At 41.1% G+C, this 21,878-nt stretch overlaps 1 protein-coding gene across 5 annotated transcripts in view; it reads left to right on the forward strand.

Moving 5' to 3' along the window:
* Positions 1-21,878, forward strand: part of ZNF609 (zinc finger protein 609) — a 220,351-nt gene that overhangs the window by 15,645 nt on the left and 182,828 nt on the right. For 4 of the 5 annotated variants that reach the window (XM_068553483.1, XM_068553476.1, XM_068553457.1 and 1 more), the window contains one exon: positions 14,711-15,584. The exons of the other annotated variant lie outside the window; for it this stretch is intronic. In XM_068553483.1, coding sequence (XP_068409584.1) covers positions 14,838-15,584 — 747 coding nt within the window. In that variant the 5' untranslated portion in view covers positions 14,711-14,837. The remainder of the gene's footprint in view (positions 1-14,710; positions 15,585-21,878) is intronic. 5 annotated transcript variants of the gene reach the window in all.

Here is a 21,878-nt window from a genome sequence, read left to right on the forward strand (position 1 = left end):
TTAGTAGGCCCTTCCAGTCCTAACAGAGCTTGAAATCCTGGCAGTGTGGATTTCAGATGAATTCCATAACACTCTCTGACAAAGAGGGAAATGCAGGACAGTGTCTGGTAGTATTCTTTTTCTTATGGAGCCTTCCTATAAGAAAGAAATTCAGTTTGAACAAGATTACATTGGGGTAGGTAATATAACAGTGACATTTTCTTCCAACAACAAGTCTATAATATATTTTACCTGAATTTGTGATCTGAAGCATTAGATTTGTTTTAAAGTGTTACATAAACATGATGAGTACCATTTCTGTCATACTCATATAATTTTTTTCCCTTCTCCTTTCTTGGTAGGCAAAATAATGATACAATGTATCACAAGTATGATACAAAATAATGTATCAAAATAATGATACAAGTATCACATCTCAGATACTTGATGGAAGGAAACTAATCATTGAAATGTGGTGCTGCTAGGCTCTGCACTTCATAGGAATGATACAGGTTGCAAGGGATTAAATTTTTATAAGGATCGAAATCCTTACTTAAATAAGAATGTCACAGTCCTAATCAAAATAATGTGGCTGAGTTGAAACTGTTAATGGAGATTGGAGAAGCTGCAGAATTAGGCCAGATAATAATAATGTGGGGTTTATTTACTTATACATAGATTGGTTAAATACTTTATTGACAGCAAATGTGAAGATGTGGTTTTGAGTAAGATAAACTACTTCACACAGTTGGCAGTTTTAGATCCCATAAAGCAAAGAAATAACCTGGATTTTGCTTTGAGGAACAAACAAGAATTGATAAACGTTTCTGTAGGTCAACACTATTTAATAGTGATCATAATCTTGATTAAGCTCAACATTCTTCAGGGAGAGCAGGAATAAAATCTATCATATGGGGATTCATTTTTAAGAAATTGAGCTGCGATCAAGTATGTACAGTAGGAAAAGTGGAAAGATTTTAAAAAACAACCCACCGGAAGTTTAAAGACTTAAAAGCCATTTTATTAGAAAGCAAGGGATCAAAAGGACCGTGCAAAACAGATGGTCACTTGGCATAGTCTCAGAGGTTGTGGAGAGGAGAAAAGCATCTTTAAAAAAATTTTTTAAACATTTTCAATCAAGACCAAAGAAGCCCACAAAGTGATGGTTGTTAGTCACAAGTGCTGCCTAGAAATTAGGTGAAAGAAAAAATGATGAATTAGTTAAGCTCTTTGCTGAACTGATGGTAAGAGTTTATGTTTGTTTTTGCTTTTTTAAGAAGACATGTTAAAAATGGAAAGGCAACTAGAAAGTTGTAAGACTGCTTGATCATGATGTGAAAGATCCATTCAGGGACGAAGACGCTGGAGAATTTCCACTTCTGTTTTTCCCGCTTCCCAAGCAGTTTAAAGCTTCTGGTCAAATGATGATAAATGCTTAACTTTAAAAAAAAATTAGGACACGAATTAATCTTTTTTAATGCATAGAAAGCACGGAAAAATGTACAGAAGTCCCTGGAATTATCCCAGAAATGGTAATATTTATTTAGTCTTTCCAATACATTTTTTTCCTAGCTCCCTAGGCTTTTTTTCTTGATCATATCAGTAAATTTGATGAGATTAAATCTATCTACCCAAGAACTGAGAAAGAATTCAAGGATAAACTGTAACTCTTAGTGAAAGTATATCACTTCATGTTTTAAGTGGCATGGTCATTACACTAAGGGACTGGTGTAGATATGTGGTTCTGTCCATAGAAGGGTTTGGAGGTGGAGGGAATAAAATCTATATTAGAAAATTGAAAAGTGTAAATTAAAGATTGAGATGACTTGGTATCATTTGTATCATTTACCGGGGCCAGGGCGATGGGTTAGTTTACATAAGAAGTCACATATGACAAATCATTGACAGTTGTGTGTGGACAGAGTTGTTACCAGTGAACATTGTTTAGTTTTTTTTTTATATATATATTTATTTATTTGGCTGTGCCGGGTCTTAGTTGCGGCATGCGGGATCGTCGTTGCCATGTGCGGGATCTTCGTTGCGGCACGCGGGATCTTTTAGTTGCAGCCTGCGGGGTCTAGTTTCCTGACCAGGGATCGATCCCAGGCCCCCTGCATTGGGAGTGCAGAGTCTAAACCACTGGACCAGCAGGGAAGTCCTGACATTGTTTAGTTTTAAAAGACTTTTTGTTAAAGTCAGGCCAAAGGCTATTTAAAAACTTTAGTCTTGGAATGGGAGAAAATGTTTTGTTGTGCATTAGCAAACTGACTTTCTGACAGTAAACACTTCTGTGTAGGTCCACAGTCCCTTCTCTGCAGTTCTAAAACCCCAAAGTTCTGAAAGCTGAAAGTTTTTTTGTAAGGTAGGCACAAACCTGACTTCAGCTAATGAGGCTATTTATAACCTTTTTTGGTTGTTGTTCTGTTTCAAGTAAATATTTATTCATTTTGTTGTAAGAATATTAATGAGTTTCTTGTCAGGGTGCTGTTCCAGTTCCTACTGAGAGTATTAAACTGTGTATAGTATACTAATTATCTCAGCTTTTTATAGGTGAAATAACTGAGGCTCAAATAAGTGCAGTGACTTGCCCAAGATTCTTACACATCTAGGGGGGAGTAAAGAGTAGACTTGAGCTTTTGCTACCTCCTCCTTTGTTTTGTTTTGTTTTGTTTTTTTTCCATTGTACTGTGCTGGTTTCTCATGACTTTACCTCCAGAAACCATCTTGATAAGTTCTTCTAGGTGGAAGGGTTTAAGCAGTGACACTCATTTTATTTGACATTTTAATAAATGTTTTACAAAAGTGACATATTCAGGTTTTCTCATGACATTAAGCTCTTTCAAGTACTTAGGTTCGCAAATTGTTCAAGATTATACTTCCGAAATATCTTGGCTGTGTGTGGGGAATGAAAACTAGAAGATGAGCTTCAGTGTGCATAGTATTACATTTAAAAGAGGCAGAAAGTCCAGGGGACTTCCCTGGTGGCGCAGGGGTTAAGAATCCACCTGCCAATGCAGGGGACACGGGTTCGATCCCTGGTCCGGGAAGATCCCACATGCCGCGGAGCAACTAAGCCCGTGAGCCACAACTTCTGAGCCTGCGCTCTAGAGCCCACGAGCCACAACTACTGAGTCCGTGCGCCTAGAGCCGGTGCTCCGCAACAAGAGAAGCCACCGCGATGAGAAGCCCACGCACCGCAATGAAGAGTGACCCCCGCTCGCCGCAACTGGAGAAAGCCTGCGCACACCAACGAAGACCCAATGCAGCCAAAAAATAAATAAATAAATAAAAGAGGCAGAAAGTCCAAACCACTTTGTTAGCATGAGTAACTTCTAGCTAACAATTATAGCCCCCAAAGGAGACTAGAAATCTTGGTAAGCTATTCCTCAAAAAATTAGCTCAGTGTGCTGCCAGGGAAATGCTAGGCGTCATTAGGAAGAGGACTAAAGAAAGATAAAAATAAACTTCCCTCTATACAGAACCAAGGTTTGTCTTTGTTTGTGATACTCTGCGTTCTTTTCATCCCTAAGAAATACATACCAGAGCTGGTGGCCAAATGAGATGAAGGCTTTAATGAAGACATGTAAAATGAAAAAAAAAAAAATCTTCAGCCTTTAAAGACAGAGGGAGTATTGTTAAACCCTGTCAGGCGATGAGAAGAACATATAGACTTGTTCACCAGTTCTTAGGATTCTGTATTGGATAGAGAACACCTTTTCAAATTAGAGATGAATTTAGCTTAATTATTGGGTTGCTCCTATCAATAGTAAATAAATAAAATTTGTTAACACCAGAGGTAGTAGAAATTTTAAAAAGGGTCTAGAAGGTTTTCTTGTGTTTTTTTAAAATTAAAACTTCTTATTTTAAGATAACTGTAGGAGTCTCATGCAGTTGTAAGCATAATACAAAGGAATCCCTTGTACCCTTTACCCAGTTTCCCCCAGTGGTAATGTCATGCAAGTATAGTACAATGTCACAACCAGATATTGACATTGATACAATCCACCCAGCTTGTTCACATTTCCCCAGTTTTACTTGTACCCATTTATGAGTGTGTGTATTTAGTCCTATGCAATTTTATTACCACCAGTCAAGGTACAGAACAGTTCCATCACCACCAAGGTACCTCACATTGCCCTTTTATAGCCACACCTGCCTCACTTCTGCTACCCCTCTTCCTATCTCTCATAAGATTTTTGATAAATTTTTGGATTAATATATTTTATAGTAACCTGTCAAGGGGATCCAGGAATATTTGGGGGAGTGTATCCTTAACTTTTTATAAAATTATTTTATTTTTTAATTTATTTTTTCAGCATTCCAGTTTACTGTATTTATTGTAATGGAGTAATGACCCCTTTAAAAATCAGTGTCCATTGATGGACAGGAAACAACTATTACAATGAAACTAAAATATTTGAATGTTACAAATGAAAAATAAAATTAAATATACAACCTCTGTCTGAATAGGAATTGCTTTATGCTCTCTTAGAACTTTGCATCTATTTCTTTTTAATTAATTATATGGAACTATAATAACCATATAAAATTATTTTAAAATGTTTTATTTATCAGATTAATACATATACTTTTTTGTTTTTGTCTTCCCATGAACTTTATATTAAAAGTCAAATAGTGGTATGGCTTTTAATGAAAATCAGTAATCCACTGTTTACCCCTTCCCATCACACCAAGTCTCACTCCCACCAGGCACCCGCTTTAAAATTTTCAGTCTTTTTCTTGTATTTACTTCCATATTTCTAAGTAATAAATAATATACACTCCTATTGCCCTCCCCTTCTTATCAAGTCAAATGTTTGGTTTCATCAGTATCCATTATTTATTGTGTTAAGTAAATATTTATTATTGAACCATTTAGTATACTACTATTATGTTTGTTTGGTTTTTTTAATTTTAGTTTGGTTGCGTCGGGTCTTAGTTGCGGCACGTGGGATCTTTCATTGCAGCATGCAGGATCTTTTGTTGCGGTGCACGGGCTTCTCTCTAGTTGTGGTGTGCGGGATTTCTCTTCTCTAGTTGTGGCGTGCGGGCTTCTCTCTAGTTGTGGCGTACGGTTTTTTTCTCTTCTCTAGTGTGGCGCGCAGGCTCCAGGGTGCATGGGCTCTGTAATTTGCGGCATGCAGGCTCTCTATTTGAGGCGCGCGAGCTCAGTAGTTGTGGTGCACGGGCTTAGTTGCCCCACGGCATGTGGGATCTTAGTTCCCTGACCAGGGATCAAACCCACGTCCCCTGCACTGGAAGGCGGATTCTTTACCATTGGACCACCAGGGAAGTCCCCTGTTATGGTTTCTTATACAACTTATGTTTTTTTCCAGGATTTAATATCATTAAGTACCTCACTGTTTTTGGTTTGTTGTTATTCATTCTTTCAGACTCTCCAACAGATCTATAAATTTCCTCACAATATAGTCAAACACATGGTGATCCTTAAATGTAGTTTCCTTCCTTCCTCCCTCCCTCCCTCCCTCCCTCCCTTCCTTCCTTCCTTCCTTCCCTCCCTTCTTTCCATTCCCCTAAATATCCTGTGGGGATTGATGGCATGATTCCCTTTTACTGTGATCACATAAAATGCTATTTTAGGACCAGGACCATGATCCAGTAATACAGTCCTTTTATTCATAGGGGTTTACTATTTTACCTTTTTTTTTTAAGTATAATGTGCATATGATAAAGTGCATTAAGTACACCAATCTTAAGTGTACAACACAGTTTTTACATGTGTACATAGCCATATAACTACCATCTAGCTCAAGATAATAGAACACTTCCAGCACCCCACAAGGTTCCCTCATGCTTCTTCCCACTCAGTAACAACCTCCCAGACATGACCACTTTTCTGACTTCTGTCACCTTTGATTCATAGATGTTTAAAATGTGCTAACTGAACGTTTTAAGTCTGATAGAATGTATCATACATTTAAGTACGAGGCTTCCAAAGGATTGGTTATGTCCAGAACTCCTGATTTGTGGGCTAGCCCTGTTTTGGGTAGCAGGTATGCATGGATGAGACTGAAGGCTGAGAATACTCCAGAGCAGTTAGGCGTTTTTTAAGAAATGTGGGGACTGGATTGTTTTCTTACTTTTCCCCTAGACTTTTGATAAATCTGTATCCTTTATCTGTATCTTAGAAGAAAGAGGAATCCACACTCTGTTCTAGTAAGTTTGAAGACTGTTAGGTAATTGAGACAGCTTATAACTAGTGACAGATCAAGCTCAAGTAAGAATGGAGATGAGGAATGGCAGCCTTGGCAGTGTTACGATTCTGCCCATTGAGGAAAGCAGCGTTCATTCACTCATTTATTGACCAGAATATTTATTGAGGGAGCACTGTGACCTAAACATTGTTATTAGCATACAATGGTGAGCAAAAGAGATGCAGCCCCTTGCCCCCAGGATGCGTGCAGTCCAGTGGAGGAAACAAATGTTAATCAAATCATCACGCGCACTGGGAGGTAGGATGTGAGCAGGGAATGTCTGAGGTAAATGCCAAAAGGCAGTAAGGTGGGAATGGGTTGCAAAGAACAGAGTGTGGCCATGAGATGAGGCTGGAGAAGTCAATCTGGCTTAGATATCCTAAGGGATGTGTGTGTGAATTCCACCATTTTTTATGGTTGGTCTAACAGTGTAGATACTATCTTTTTTTCTTTTGGCCGCCCCACGCAGCATGTGGGATCTTAGTTCCCCGACCAGGGATCAAACCTGTGCCCTCAGCAGTGGAAGCATGGAGCCTTAACCACTGGACTGCAAGGGAAGTCCCTAGATACTATCTTTTGATAGAGAAGTTTTCTTTGTGTGCTCTTTAGAGTTGCTATAGGATAGTAGTTAAGTAAGAGACTTAGGAAGGGAGGTGAGGTCTAGAATATAAAAATGAAGGTAATTCCTCATGTTTCCTGAAAAGTGCTTAGGTTTTTTTTGTTTTGTTTTGTTTTTAAATATTAATTTATGTATTTATTTTATTTGGTTGCACCGGGTCTTAGTTGCACCACGTGGGCTCCTTAGTTTCGGCAGGCAGGCTCCTTAGTTGCGGCTCCAGGGCTCCTTAGTTGTGGCACATGGGCTCCTTAGTTGTGGCATGCATGTGGGATCTAGTTCCCTGACAAGGGATCGAACCTGGGCCCCCGGCACTGGGAGCACAGAGTCTTATCCACTGTGCCCCCAGGGAAGTCCCTGCTTAGGTTTTTTCCTTTCCCCCATTCCTATGAACTCGACCCATATTATTCCCTGTTTTAGAGGTGAGAAAAGCTCTGCCACAACAGTTCTGTGTGGAGGCCCAATTTCTTAGATCTCCTGATTCCTAAGCTAACTCCACTATTCACTTTTTTCTTGAGAATTTGACATCACCTCTTTCTCTTTAGTACAGAATGTTCACCTCTGGGGAAAAGAACTAAATTATAAAGGGCTACATAGCCCTTCAGTTGTTAGGGGAGGGGGGATGGTAGAGCTTTATTGTTACTTTAGATGATCTTTGCCTTCTGCTTCTTGGCTTACTTATACATAGGCCTTGGTAAGGGTTTTCTCTGTGAACCAGTTCCGCCAATGAATCCCTATAGGGTTGGGACTGAATTATTTAGATGTTTAGTATGCTGTTTAGCCTATTGTGAGATGTATGCTGGCACAGAGCAGTATTGACAAACACCAAGGCTCTAAACCTGAGCCCTGTTGAATAGCTATGTCTAGTGGAAGTGTCAGTTGCTTATGTGAAATGAAACAGGTCAAGCCTCATAATCTTACTCTGAGAATAGCAGCCTGTGAGGACCATAAAACTATTCATGAGATGCAGGTTATAAACACTGAGGGACTGGGAGATGCTACACTTTTGCTCTTCTGTCCTTAGGTGACACATGGTCAGATGAGCCCTGTTGAATTGGATCCATCTTCTCAAATTGGCACTCTTAGTCTGTCTTTATCTGATCCCCATTGGAGATATAAGCTGAGAGCTATGGTACTTGAGGAGATGACACAGTTCCTTTGTTACAGTAATTAATGTAATAAATTAAGGAAGAGACCCAAAGGAAAGTTGATTGTTTCTTGTTAGAGCCCCAGTTGGAAATTCAGTTGATTAGTGAGCTCTAATGTGGCAGCTGGAGAGGGAGATGCCTGTGCTTCCAGCTGGGTAAGCTCAGAGTCACCACGGATGGTTCACATGTTGTACTAGCCTCACCTGAGGTTGGCTGAGTATGTGATTTCAGGGTAGCATCTGGAATTCAGGGAAGATGGTATAGTTTGGTTTTCTCTCAACTTTGTTTTATCCCACTGCTTTATTGACAATTCCCTGGGGCATCAAACCCTGTGAACCTCACACAATTTAGTTTTGAAGGCCTGTCAGGGGGGTCAACAACCTACTGGACTGGAACAGTTGGTAAAAGAGATAGTCCAGATGTTAAAACCATGAGCTCTGAGATTGGTACCTTGGCCCTGAGGGATTTTTGAAGCAAGATGGAGTCTTTTTGTCAGTCACTATAGTGTAGGATTTTATGAGCCACATCTGAAGGTAGGAGTAGCCTAAATGGAAAACCAGAGTAAGTGAAAACCACTGAGTAATTGAAAGAAGAAAGGATTGCCATTTTCTTTCGTAGAACTCAAATGGATATCAGTACTACCTGTAATTTAATTTGTAAAAATTTTTTTAATATTTATTTTTCCTTTATTTTAAAAATACTTTAGATCTCTATACAGTGTATAACCATGAAGCAGTCCTCTTTAAGTTGAGACCCTAGAACATTATGAGAATATTTGGGTCATTTTATACTTTTGAGTTGTCATATTTTTCAGATTTGGATCCTCATAATATGCTTAGAACCATGATGGATTCTCCCTCCATTTTATAATAAGAAAATTAATATTTAATGAAGCAACTTGGCTAACATCCTGGCTAGGGTCATTGGAAATCTGAGTCCAGAAATCACATCTCTTGATTCTCAGCTCAGTTATCTGTGTTCTACACCATGCTGCTTCCCTAGAATTGAGTGTAGCATATTTTTCTTTGTCCATATAGCTTTCGGTGAGAACTAGCTAGCCAGACGGATCACCCGCACACCCAAATGTGTGTGACCTGTGTGGTCGCAAGCAGAGTGTACTCACTCAAACACAACTTTCACTTGCTCAGACCAAAGCCTGTAAGAAGATTGATCCAAAAACTGTGACAAGAGGGGAGGACAGATAAATTTACACTGGGAGAGCGTTGGACAGTTTGCTACTTAGACCAGATTAGCTATAAGTAATTGGCAGTTAAAGAGATCCCTTCTCTTTGATGCCCTCTAGGATGGATACAGAGCTCTATCTGGGCAGAAGGAGAAGTATTCTTCTTCATATTGTGTTTGGACATAAGTAGGGTCAGTTGTTGCTTATGTCCTCTGGGCAGGGGCAGAGACCTTGCGTGAAGACTCTTTTTCTCATTCTTAGCCTGGAAGAGAGGCCTTGCTCATTACTGAGGTAGGGAAGTGGTGTAATATATGGCATATGCCCTAATAAAAAGCAATTAATGACCTGAAATGTGTGATTACAAACCAGTCTGTGGGCTGGGAGTCTGAGAGATGGAGTTGGGTTCCAGAGAGGAAACTGGAATTTGAACTTTCATTGTTATAGATACAGGGTATGAGGAGTGATCGTCATGGCCTATCTTGGTCCCTTAGCTATATCCACGCAGAGAAGAGTTCTTGGTGATCAGGTGCAGAACAAAGCACAAATGGCACTGGCAAGTAATTCCAGAGTTTGGTGAATCGTCCTAAATAGCGAAGTACAATTAGACAGAAGGAGAAGAGAGAAGAAAATATATCCAGAAGCTCCTGCAAGTTGAAAGTACTTTGTGGTCTCTGTAAGGTATTGGTTCTCCTGATTCTGCACTTTCTCTGCCATGGAAGCAAGAGGTCAGTGCTTTTCATTTCCAGCTACCATGTTAGTTACCCTACCTCCTGTGGTTAAACATCTCTGCCGTGACCTGTCAGAGAGTTTGATTATTAGCTGTATAAAGCCAGGGATGTGGTAGGGAGCAGATGGAAAGTGGTTTGGCTGCTGTAGCCAGGCTGATTAAAGAATCCTTGGCAATTTTTTACTATATCTTTGGAAAGGTACCAACAAAGTTACTATGAAACCTGCTGGGTTTGGTAAACTGAATTTCTGAGAAGTCACCTGGTTGAAAAGTGGTACTTACTTAGCTCACTCAGAAATTAGAGGACAGTGGCTCTCTATAGAACATCAGGACCACTAAATATCAGTCCTCAGGATATGTTTTCTTTGTTTGCATCCTGGTCATTCAGAAATTCTGGGTAGTTTTCTAGTAGGGAAAGCACTTTAAAAAAAAAAAAAAATTTATTTATTTTTGTTTTTGGCTGCATTGGGTCTTCGTTGCTGCATGTGGGCCTTCTCCAGTTGCGGCGAGCAGGGGCTACTCTTCGTTGCGGTGTGCAGGCTTCTCATTGAGGTGGCTTCTCCTGTTGTGGACCATGGGCTCTAGGTGCGCAGCCTCAGTAGTTGCGGCTCACGGGCTGTAGAGCACAGGCTCAGTAGTTGTGGCGCATGGGCTTAGTTGCTCCACGGCATATGGGATCTTCCCGGACCAGGGCTTGAACGTTGGCAGGCGGATTCTTAACCACTGCACCACCAGGGAAGCCCAGGGAACGCACTTTTTGATAGGTACATTAATAGAATTTCAGATTTGAAAAGGGCCCTGGGCATTTCCAGACTACTCCCTATCACACATAGAAGAATTCTGTAATTTGCTTGACAGGTGATTATGGTTTTTCTGGTCACTACTTTCAGTGATAAAGATATGGCTTCAATAAGCATTGTGGGTCATTGTTGGGAATTCCAGGGTATTACATTTTTTCCTGAGTTAAACATCTGTCTTTCTGTAACTTCTACTCACTGGTCCATTTTATACCCTCAGCATCACAGAATAAGTTTCTCTCTTCCACATTGCAACCATCATATATTTGAAGCTAACCAGCCTATCTCCCTTCAGCTAACTCCTTTCCAGATTAAAGAATACCAGTTTCTAAGACCTTTCCTCTTATGAAATGGCTTTTTGGTGTTTTACTATACTCTAGGATATCCCTCCACTTAATGAGTAATCTCACTTAAGATGTGGAACTTGAAAATGAGCACAGACCATCAGATGTTCTTTTCATCTCCAGCTCCCTTTTAAGAAGAAGCACAATTTAAAAAACATGTCAACGGCAATATTTCTTGCTTACTAGAAAAAACAAAACAATTTGCCACGACATATGGAATTGGGACAAAAGGAATTTGAGGAAGTGTCTTTCCTTAGACTGATGTTAAGGCTGAACGTTCTAGGTTCAGCATTATTACAAGCATTGATTTTGCCTCATATCTTTTCCAGGAATATCTGCATTGAGTTTACTCTTAAGATTACAAAAATCATTTGGTATTTCTGTTTACAAGAATTATTCAACTTTATGCTACACTGAACTGATTTTAATGCTTCAGATAATTTTTAACAAGGTGGATGTATATATGTTCTTACATAACTGAAAATCTGTTGTTTTTACATGTGACAAACAACTTGACTCAGTGAAAAAAGACTCTTGAAAAATAACCTTTTCTCTTCAAAATTCTTTGTAGATTTTTCATTCTCTTTTAACATTTACTATTGCAGAGCAGTCTGAGGTTGGCCTAAGTTTCGTCCTTTGTATTTCAAAAATTTTGTTAGGATGTCTGCAAGTTTGGCTTTTTTTAAAATTGATTTTGCTGAAAAGGTAGTGAACTTTTTCAAGATCTTTTTCAGCTCAGGGTGTTATTCATAAATTATGCCTTGATGGGTTGCTTTTCTCCCATTTGTTCTAGTCTCTTCAGTTTTGCTTTGAGTATTATTAAATACTTCCTCTGTCTTTCAATTTCCCTCATTGTTTTCTTTTTGCTGTCCTTTTCCTTTGCCTTCTGGAACAGTATCTCAAGTTTTCTTGTAATTTACAGATTCATTTTCCACAGTTTTAGTTCTGTGCTTTTTTGATTTCTGTATGAATTTTAATTGCATTTTTCATTTCCTTGCATCTTCCTTTTTAAAAAAAAAATGAGGTTCTTTTGTCTAAGTTCATATCTTTTCATTTCAGCCTAGTATCTTCTTAATGCTATATCTTCTTTACTGTCATATTTTGTTTATCCTGCTCCATATGACAGGTCAGCCAGTGCAGAACTGTCAGAAGCTCTCAGTGAGCACAGACACTTTTATGTACTTTATATTCTTCCCTTTATATACCTTTCCAGAGTCTCTCTTCCATTACCATCCTATTTTCTAGAGGAAGGGTTTTTGTTTATTTGTTTTTTGGAGGAAGGTCTTTTGAAAGTTTTATTGAATAAACAAACATGGGATTGCTCTAATGGTTACATTACATACTGATGATAGTGCAGCTCAAGAGGAAAGTGGGTAAGTGTTAGATGAACGTGGGTTATGCTCTAAGCCTCACCACAACTGCAGAGATTGCAGAGGTGACAGATTATGATGTTGGGAAGAACTATGCTTTAATAATCCTTTGTAGTGCAGATTCAGTTGGCATTCCCATTTCTAGAAATGCCTTTGCCCATCATAATAGAATTATTTTCAGTATCATGTTCCACTGCCTTATACACTCTCATTTGCTACTGTATTCCCAGCACCTAGTTTAGTGCCTGGTACTTAGTAGGCAATTAATACACGTTTTTTTGAATGAATTAGTGTATAGTATAGAGAATTCCAAACATTTTACTAAAAATTTCTTCAGAATTCTAGATCATTATCAGAGGTATCATTTCTTTAATTTATTCAGAGATTATGTTGCCTTTACCTTGTGGGTGGCATTTTTTCATAGTTCTTTTTTTTTTTTTTTTTTTTTTAAATTTATGGCTGCATTGGGTCTTCTTTGCTGCGTGCGTGCGGGCTTTCTCTAGTTGTGGTGAGCGGGGGCTACTCCTCATTGCAGTGCGCGGGCTTCTCATTGCGGTGGCTTCTCTTGTTGCCAAGCACGGGCTCTAGGTGCGCAGTTTTCAGTAGTTGTGGCATGCTGGCTCAGTAGTTGTGGCTCACAGGTTCTAGAGCACAGGCTCAGTAGTTGTGGCGTATGGGCTTAGTTGCTGCGCGGCATGTGGGATCTTCCTGGACCAGGGCTCGAACCCATGTCCCCTGCATTGGCAGGTGGATTCTTAACCACTGTGCCACCAGGGATGCCCCATAGTTCTTATGTCATGTTTTCCCCAACACACAGTTTTTGCTCATCGTTTTATGAAGTAAGATCTGTGTGGACTCAGTGTCAGAAATGGTTGGTTGTTGTTGGCACTAAGCTCTCTACTTGCGTAAAGGATGTATTTTCTTCTCACATCTATGGCTAAATGGCAGATTAATGTGCACTCCTTTCTCTCTTACATCCCAGTTGCTATCAAGCATTCACTTGGTATAGCTCTGCTTTCCTAGGTGACATCTTCTCTTGAACTGCACCCTGGTTCTTTGACACTGCCTTGAGAGAGCAGGTGGAAAAGTACAATGTGTCTTATCTCTGTTTAGAGATACCTATGGCATTTACCTGTTAGATATTTACTTTGTAGGATTCATTGTGCCACCTCTGTTTTACCCTTTCTGCTCTGTCATCTTATGAGAGTTATTTTCTATATGCATATAGAAAGATGGTAAACAGGGGAGTGAGCAAGAACAGAAATCTTTGGCTTCATCATAAAGTAATAGCTGGATGGTGTATGTTGGTTGCCAGGTTTTCTAGATGGTACACTCCCCAAGGAGAGGTATAAATTGCCTTTTTTACCACCCACCCCATGCCACCCCCTTTTTTAGCTATCTCTGTTCCATGTGGTGAGGCCCTGGTATTTATCAATATAGTGCCATCAGTCTTATACTATTAGAATGTAGAGACTTCTCCCACATTCTAGCATGAGGTTTTTTAGTACTGTTCAGTTATTGATAGGGTAACATTTTTTCTGTGTGTGTGTGTGTGTGTGTGTGTGTGTGTGTGTGTGTGTGTGTGTATTTGTCTCTTCCTGGGTATTTTAGTGGGCAGTGAGAAAGACTACATTGAATTCTGCTATTTAGACATAATTTGAAACCTGGAGTTTAATAAGGCTGGCTTAACTGAACTGAAGCTGATTGGTTAAGTCCTCTCTGGGGATTGCCTCCTCTAATTGCAGGTTTTGTCCCTATCCTGATATTGTATTTTTCCCCAGTTCTGTTTGCTTTTCTCTTTTACTTACCCACAATTAGACACCCCCCCACCCAGCAGTAGAATGACAAGGAATCTATATTATTTTTAGTAGGGACAGGCCCTGTTAGTAGAGGGATTTAGCCTTTGCTAGACTATGTTCTGAATCTCTGATAGTTCAAGAAGAAGCAAGGAGAAAAGAGGTATGAGTAAAGTTGTGCTAGAGGATGTGCCAGGGCCTGTATTGATTGAGGGAGGATTGCCACCTGGCAGTGGTAGTAGAAATAAGTCTCTTGGGAATGGGAAACTAACTCTAGAGGATTCCTAGTTAAGACTCACTGCTGAATTTCCGGGCAATTGCAAATATTGTACTCGCCCCTGGGGAGATGGAGTGGGAATTAGCTTTTCCCTTGGTCCAATGTGACTTGGTTAGAAATACAACTGAACCTGTCTATTTGTCTTGTCTATTGTGATGTGATAGCCACCTAGGAAGGGTCTGTTTTTTGTGGGAGTTTATTTCAGCCTCTTTGCCTGTATTGTTTCCTTTAACAGCTCTTTAAATTTTCTTTTTCCAGCAATGATGTTGTCCACTGGGCATATACTGACCAATGTGGCAGGTCTGAGAACATAGCTGAAGCTGAAAATAGGAAAGCTGGGGGCAAGGAAGAGCCTTGAATCTTGAGGTGGGACGTTGACTCTAAGATGTCCTTGAGCAGTGGAGCCTCCGGAGGGAAAGGAGTGGATGCAAACCCGGTTGAGACATACGACAGTGGGGATGAATGGGACATTGGAGTAGGGAATCTCATCATTGACCTGGACGCCGATCTGGAAAAGGACCAGCAGAAACTGGAAATGTCAGGCTCAAAGGAGGTGGGGATACCAGCTCCCAATGCTGTGGCTACGCTACCAGACAACATCAAGTTTGTGACCCCAGTGCCAGGTCCTCAAGGGAAGGAAGGCAAATCAAAATCTAAAAGGAATAAGAGTGGCAAAGACACTAGCAAACCCCCTCCAGGGACGTCCCTGTTCACTCCAAGTGAGGGGGCAGCTAGCAAGAAAGAGGTGCAGGGACGCTCAGGAGATGGTGCCAGTGCAGGAAGCCTGGTTGCTGCTCTTGCTCCCAAGGGCTCAGAGAAGGCGGCTAAGGCGCCCCGCAGTGTAGCCGGCTCCAAAAAGGAGAAGGAGAACAGCTCGTCTAAGAGCAAGAAGGAGAGAAGCGAAGGAGTGGGGACTTGTTCAGAAAAGGATCCTGGGGTCCTCCAGCCAGTTCCCTTGGGAGGACGTGGTGGTCAGTATGATGGAAGCACAGGGGTGGACCCAGGAGCTGTGGAGCCACTTGGGAGTATAGCTCTTGAGCCTGGGGCAGCGCTCAACCCTTTGGGAGCTAAACCGGAGCCAGAGGAAGGGGAGAATGAGTGTCGCCCGCTAAAGAAAGTCAAGTCTGAAAAGGTAAGAGGTGGCCAGATCTGGCTGCCCGCTGCCAGTCAGAACTGCCCTGGACTAACCGCCAAATGCTATGTGCACTCTGTGGGAGGCTCATTAGTTTGTGGGTAATGACTAATTACAAGGTCAGAGCAGCTGGTAATGATAACGTGGTTTTGTTCCAAATTAGGGGATTCCCTACAGATAGATTAACAGCAGCCCTGGACATTTTGGAGAAGAGTATCTGTTGTTGGGGGTAGCTGCTTGGTAGAATGAATTTTCCGTTAAGTCAAGAACCTCCAGCCTTGTCCTTGTCCCACCTCAGATACTTGTTACTAGAGACTGGCATCAACCTTTATATGGTTCCCAGCTTGATTGCCATTTCATCCTTAGAGCCATTGGTAAACTTAACAAGTTGATAAACTTAATAGGCTTTCAATTGAGTGCTGTTTTTAATGGGATAAATGGTGCTGCTGGGTCTCTGGAAGAGAAAAGGGTTAAGTAAGTTTCATTACATGATATCTGCCAAGTGTTCCATTGGTGACTGCCAAAGAGCAAAAGGTCACAGTTTGGGGCAGGTAAACAGTGGAGCAGGAGGTACTGAGGTACTTAATCAGGTCTTATGGATTAGTGTAGTGGCTATGAAAGTTTGGCCTTGAAAGAGGTTCTTTGGCCACTAAAGTATAGTTCTTGGCTGGGTATCTCCCTCAGCTATTGGGAATCAAGGTTTCCTGGTGGTTTAATAGCTGCCAAATGGTGTAATGATACCTCGCCTTCTGCTTGACTTGGAAGGACAGGTGCCTGCAGCCCCACAAGGGGTTCTCCTCCTTTGGGAAGATGATCTTAGTTCATGTCTCAGTAAATGGAGTTTGCAGGGTTAGACCAGAGTGGGTGTGAATCTAGGGTCAGCTCAGGCTGCCTTAAACTTCTGCAGCTTACAATTTCCTGCAAAGCGGCTGACCTGGTAATGAGCTGTTCATTGGCTCTTGATTTTCCACTCTGTGTTCTGCTCACCCTGTGCTTTCAGCTGATCCCAGCAGATGCAGTATAAATTGATTTCTGTGTAATTGCATCAGCTGCAGCAGGGAGTACCTCTTTCCATATGTAAGTGTTAATAGAGGCAGGATGTGTATGTTTGGGTGGTGGTGTCCTCTCAGTGCTAGGTTGCACTTTCTTTGCTGTAGGTGTTTTGGTCCTTGCCTCTGGCACATCTGTAACTCTTAGCAACATCTGGGCTTCCCTGGTAACAGGGCTGTGAATTTTCTTCCACTAATAACACAATGGTTTATTCCCTTTTACCAGTGGCAGCTGCCAGAGAGTCTGCCTATGTTTAGGTGGCAGATGCTACAGTCCACCTCAGCAGAGTCAAGTTCCAGCTGGTTACCGGCATGGTGCATCCTGTGCTGGCTGTGATTTACCATTTTCTCTGGGGTGCAGATGGATAATACTGTTTTAAAGAGGCCTAGGAGTACCAGGAGTTCTTGCTTCTGTTCCAGGCCCATTAGACTGTTCCCTACATCTGGCTCCAGTAAACTCTTGCCGTATATCCATGTTCATAACCTTTGTTCTTCCTGTGCTGAAAATTGGCCACTTCTGAGGGTGGCCTTCAGTTTCCTTTCTGTTTAGAACTCTTGACTCATGTTGCAATCTTCTAACTAAGCCCAGTAGTGGTCTGTGGGTGAAAGGATTAATGATGCTTATCTTCATATTGGATTTAAGTCTAAATGTCCTTGAGAGTCTCCAGCAGAGAAGCAATAGAACCCTTTTTCTTCTTTCAGGTTCAGGGACTGGTTGGGTGGCTGCCCTTCAGATTACAATTGGGCTGAAAGGTGCAGTATATTCAGCTAAGAATACACCTTGGTGCCAGGGAGGTTTGCTTCTTAATAATATAGCTGTGTTATATGCCTTGTCACCCAAGAAGACTGAGAATGGGGCAGTGGAATGAGAGAGAAAAGGGAAAGAGACTGTGCTTCTATTTTTGGAGAAAGATAAAATTGCTGAAAAGTACTCTTAGAAGAGGAAACTTGCTGTGCAGTTTGATGTTACTCTAAGCAAGAACCTGCTTTCTCAGTTCTTTTCCCTGTTCCCTCAACCCTCTTGAATAGTCTGGTTCTGTGGGGTGCCATTCTAAAGCATTTGGCCATTGAAATAAATAATTATGTAAATAAATATTTGGAAGTTGCTAGGAGATGAAAACACTGTGCAGAGAGACAGCGTTTCTGGAATGGAAGGAGGGAAAGATGCAAAAGGGAACACAGGCTAGGAATCTCGGAGTGGAGCAGCTTTTGAGAAACAAGGATCCCAGGGTGTTGGGCATAAGAGGTGTTTGAGTTGGTGTTTGATGATTAATACTATAACTCGTAAGCTAAGTCTTTGAAAACTTCCTTAAGATTTTTCTCTCTGAGATATGGGCTTGCCTATGGCTTAACTGGTTTGGAATGTTTCTTCCATGTGGGGACAACCAACAGAACCAAAACAAAAAAACAGATGTTTTGATATAATCTAGGAATTACATACTCTGAGCTGGAAGCTGTCATGAAGAGGGAAAACTCATAAAATTTGGAAAGTGTCTTAGCTGGAGTCTCCTTACCCATACCCACTCCTCTAACCCCTTGGAAACAAGAGAGAAGACAAGTGGAGTTTGTGGTGTAGGACAGAATTGTCACATGTCTACAACTAGCTAATGAGGGAGATTTGAATATTCTAATTCTCTACCTCAGGACCTCCTCTCTCATCAAGGTAGGTATCTCAGTCTATGGCTGAGCGAATTTCAATCAGCCAAGAATGTGGATTTCCCTTCATGGGATCCCGCTTTTGCTCCACCACACCTCTCTCTGGCAGGGCTCACTGTGCTGTTTCCCAGAGTTCTAGGAGAGACCAGAGATGGCTCTTAGCAACTTCTGCTGCCCTGAATTGTCATTGAACACTCCTGCCTCATACTTCCTGCCAGCTGAAGAGATGGGGGAGGGAATGTTGAGGAATAAACAAGACAGAGCCTTCCAGCTCCTGTCTGTTCCTTGTCTTTGGTTTGATTGATAGGTTGTTGAGTTAGGGATGGAAGGGGAGGTAGGATGAGGGAGGGTGCCTGTCTGAATGTCCCCAGCTTAGTGCTCACGTTACCACTGTGACAGGCAAGAAAAAAGAATTTACAGACCACAGAAGGCAGTGATCTATCTGTGTTGACTCTGAGTTGGGGCTTAAACCAGGAGTTTAAGGTGAGACTCCTTTTTTTCCCAGATCGTATAAAGTAAAGCTCTAGTGGCTAAAGGATCTAAAAGTTTGCAGCCAGAAGCTCTCCTTGTCTCTTCAGCTGCTGCTTTTGATCTTGGAAGGTAGAAACACTGCACTGTGCTTTCCCCATGTTTGTGTCTCAGCTTCTGCTGCTCTCAGAATGCTGCATACACATATTTACCACTTCCCCCATTAGTTTAGGAGACAAAACTAAAGTGTGCTCTTTGCTCTTTCCCCTTCCGATCATGTTTGCGTCATATCCTGTGTTCTAAGAGCATCTTCCTTTGCCCTTGATTTTGTTTTCTTGCCCTAGTTTATGCCTTCCATCTCATTTCTGTCGTGTTGCAATCTCTCATTGCTCAACCAAGGTCAGGTCTCTTTTATTCCTTCTGATCCAGGGCTTTCTCTCTTAACACCTTCCTCCCTCACAAGCTGTTCTTTCTCAGCTAGTGATGACATAGCAGTTAGCCGTGCTTCCTGAAGCCAAATGCCCTCAAGCATTTTCCTTCCTGGAAAAAATTAAAAGAAGTTGATATTTATGTGGGACAGAGATGCATTCTCTAACTACAACGAAGTCTGAGCTTAATTTATTTTTTCTTCAGCAGCTCTGTTTTCCATCCGGGTGTTGTAATTCAAGGAGGGCCCTGAGAAAGATTATCTTGTCCAATCTCCTCACTTTATAGAAGAGGGAACTGAGACCAGGGAGGTCATGTGACTTACCTAGACTCTCACAGGTAGTCAGTAGCAAAGCCAGGTTTTTGTTTACCAAGTTCTTCTGGCATATTGTTACTCTGGGGTTCTTAACAAATCCTTCATTGTTATGAAGGATTCTGTTTTCCCACTTTAAAGACTACCTCAGAAACATTGGATGTAAATGCCTAGGTGCTCTTAAGACTGCTTTCATTTGTTTTCTATACCGATTTTAATATTGTAGGCACTAAGTAAACAAAGGATCTTTGAGTTTCACTTTCTTTGGTAAGGTGATGATGTTTACAAAGAACAACCATTTATAGCTGGCGCTGAACCTCCTGTGTTATATATACAGAGGGAAAATTACTTTTTAAACTGCTACTTTGAGTTTGATTATTGAGAGTGTGTGTTTGTGTGTGTTCTGGAGTATTGCATTCAGTCAAATTTTCATTGTAATCATTGAGGCATTGCCAGTTCCCTCTTTATTTGGCAATTGCAAGTATGAAAAAAAAAAACCCTACCCTTGTGCTTCTTGGATATATCACTAATAGGCAGACCGTAAACGTATTGTGGATATTAACTTTTGTAAAGAGATGGTACTGTTAGATACCATTATCATCTTTCATTCATTCTGTATATTAATTGAGTGCATTTTACACTCCAGGTGTTGTGCTTAGTACTGGGTGTACACTGGTGAACAGAACAGCGATGGTTGCTGCTCTTTGCTTACAGTTTTACCACCTAGAGCAGAGTTCCTGAAATTGTGGTCCATAAAACCATGTGCATCATATCATCTGAATGTCAGAAATGCAGAGTCTTGGACCTTACCCCAGATCTGCTAAATAAGTTTTAGGGGTAGGGGCCCAGAAATCTGTACTTCCAGAAGACTCTCCAGATAATTGCTATATACTTTAATGTTTGTGAATTTTCTTTAACCATCATTAAAGGTGGACACTTCATAAGTTGGGCATTGGGAGCCACTTCTAACCTAAAACACCAGTCTTGTAAACTTAAACTGCACATGAGCTCTTACGCATAACTTAGTGGCTAAGAGTATAAACTCTGGAGCCAAACTACCGGGGTTTGTATCCCAGCTTTGACACTTATTAACTGAGTGATATTGAACAAATTACTTAACTGAGCTACCTCAGTTTTCTCATCTGCAAAATGAGGAAACAATAGTTCCTTAATAGGATTTTTGTGAAATTAAATTAGTTAGTTCATATAAAACACTTAGAACGGTGTTTGGCACATATGGAGCATTTAGTAAATATTAGAAAAGAAGAATAACATGATTTGAGTTGAAATATGTCTCAGTTTGCTCTAGGCAATAACGGGCTGAAATATAACAACATTCCACCTATACCGGACGCCCAGTATGAATAGATAAGCATGTTGGCTAAGACTTGCAGCACTGTTCGCAGGAGAAGTTCCAAACCTGGATTGGGAAGCTTGCATACTGGTGATGTGTTCTAAAGGCCCTGATATTTATAGTGGGGTTTGATGAGGTAGAAACCAGAAATTGGCTTCAAAGGATATTGAAGTGGCCTGTTTAATTTCAGATTTCATATGAATTGAGTTTCCTTTTTGGCCATATCCCTGGTACGGGGTTGAGTATGTTGGATAGATATTACTGTGGGTTTGCCAGCAGGTGCAATCTCATGTATGCTGGAGAAGCACTAAATGTTTTTGTTTCTGCACAAGAGTGCATGGAAAATCTAAGTCCTAGTCCTTAATCTTCCTCCCCCAGCGTGAACTTGTATTTTTGCCATTTGGGTGTAAGAGCTTTTACCAACAGAGCTCATCCAGGGAGGCAGCAGGGCTTGGGCTTTCAGGCTGGAGGTGGCAGTAACATGCACAGCTGAGATCCTGCCACTGCTGGCTGTCTGAGCCCTCCTCTCTGTGGTTTTCACTCTTCAGGCCATGCTTGAGTAACCCGCCTCCAGAGCTGCTGACAGGGCTGTGTTCAGAGGCCTTGGAAATTACACTGTTCATTTCCTTATCATCCCCTGACCTGCAGTGCAGAGCCTTCTGGTGCAGGAACAAGGCAGAAAAAAATCCAGACGGCTCCCAGCCAGCATGTGTCAAGGGCTACAAAGAAGGAAATTGGACTTGCTCACTTAAAAACGTTGGGGTTAGGCTTTGATTTTTGGTTCCTGCCGAGAGTTATTTGTGGGTGTGCGAATGTTCTATCTCAGTGTATATGTATAGAAATGAGTCTGTGCATGGCAAAGCTGTAGAGGAGGAGCATCTGAAAGTAGAGAGCAGAGAGGAGATTGCTTTTCTCTTCAGTTAATTTCCCAGTTGTGCCATTGGGATGGGCCTGGAAGGATTACCGTCAGGAAAGTGCTAGGCCATATTAATATTTTAAAATATATTTCTCTAGGTACAGTTTAGTCA

Source organism: Eschrichtius robustus, chromosome 1 (genome assembly GCF_028021215.1).
Source record: "Eschrichtius robustus isolate mEscRob2 chromosome 1, mEscRob2.pri, whole genome shotgun sequence".
Lineage (NCBI taxonomy): Eukaryota > Metazoa > Chordata > Mammalia > Artiodactyla > Eschrichtiidae > Eschrichtius > Eschrichtius robustus.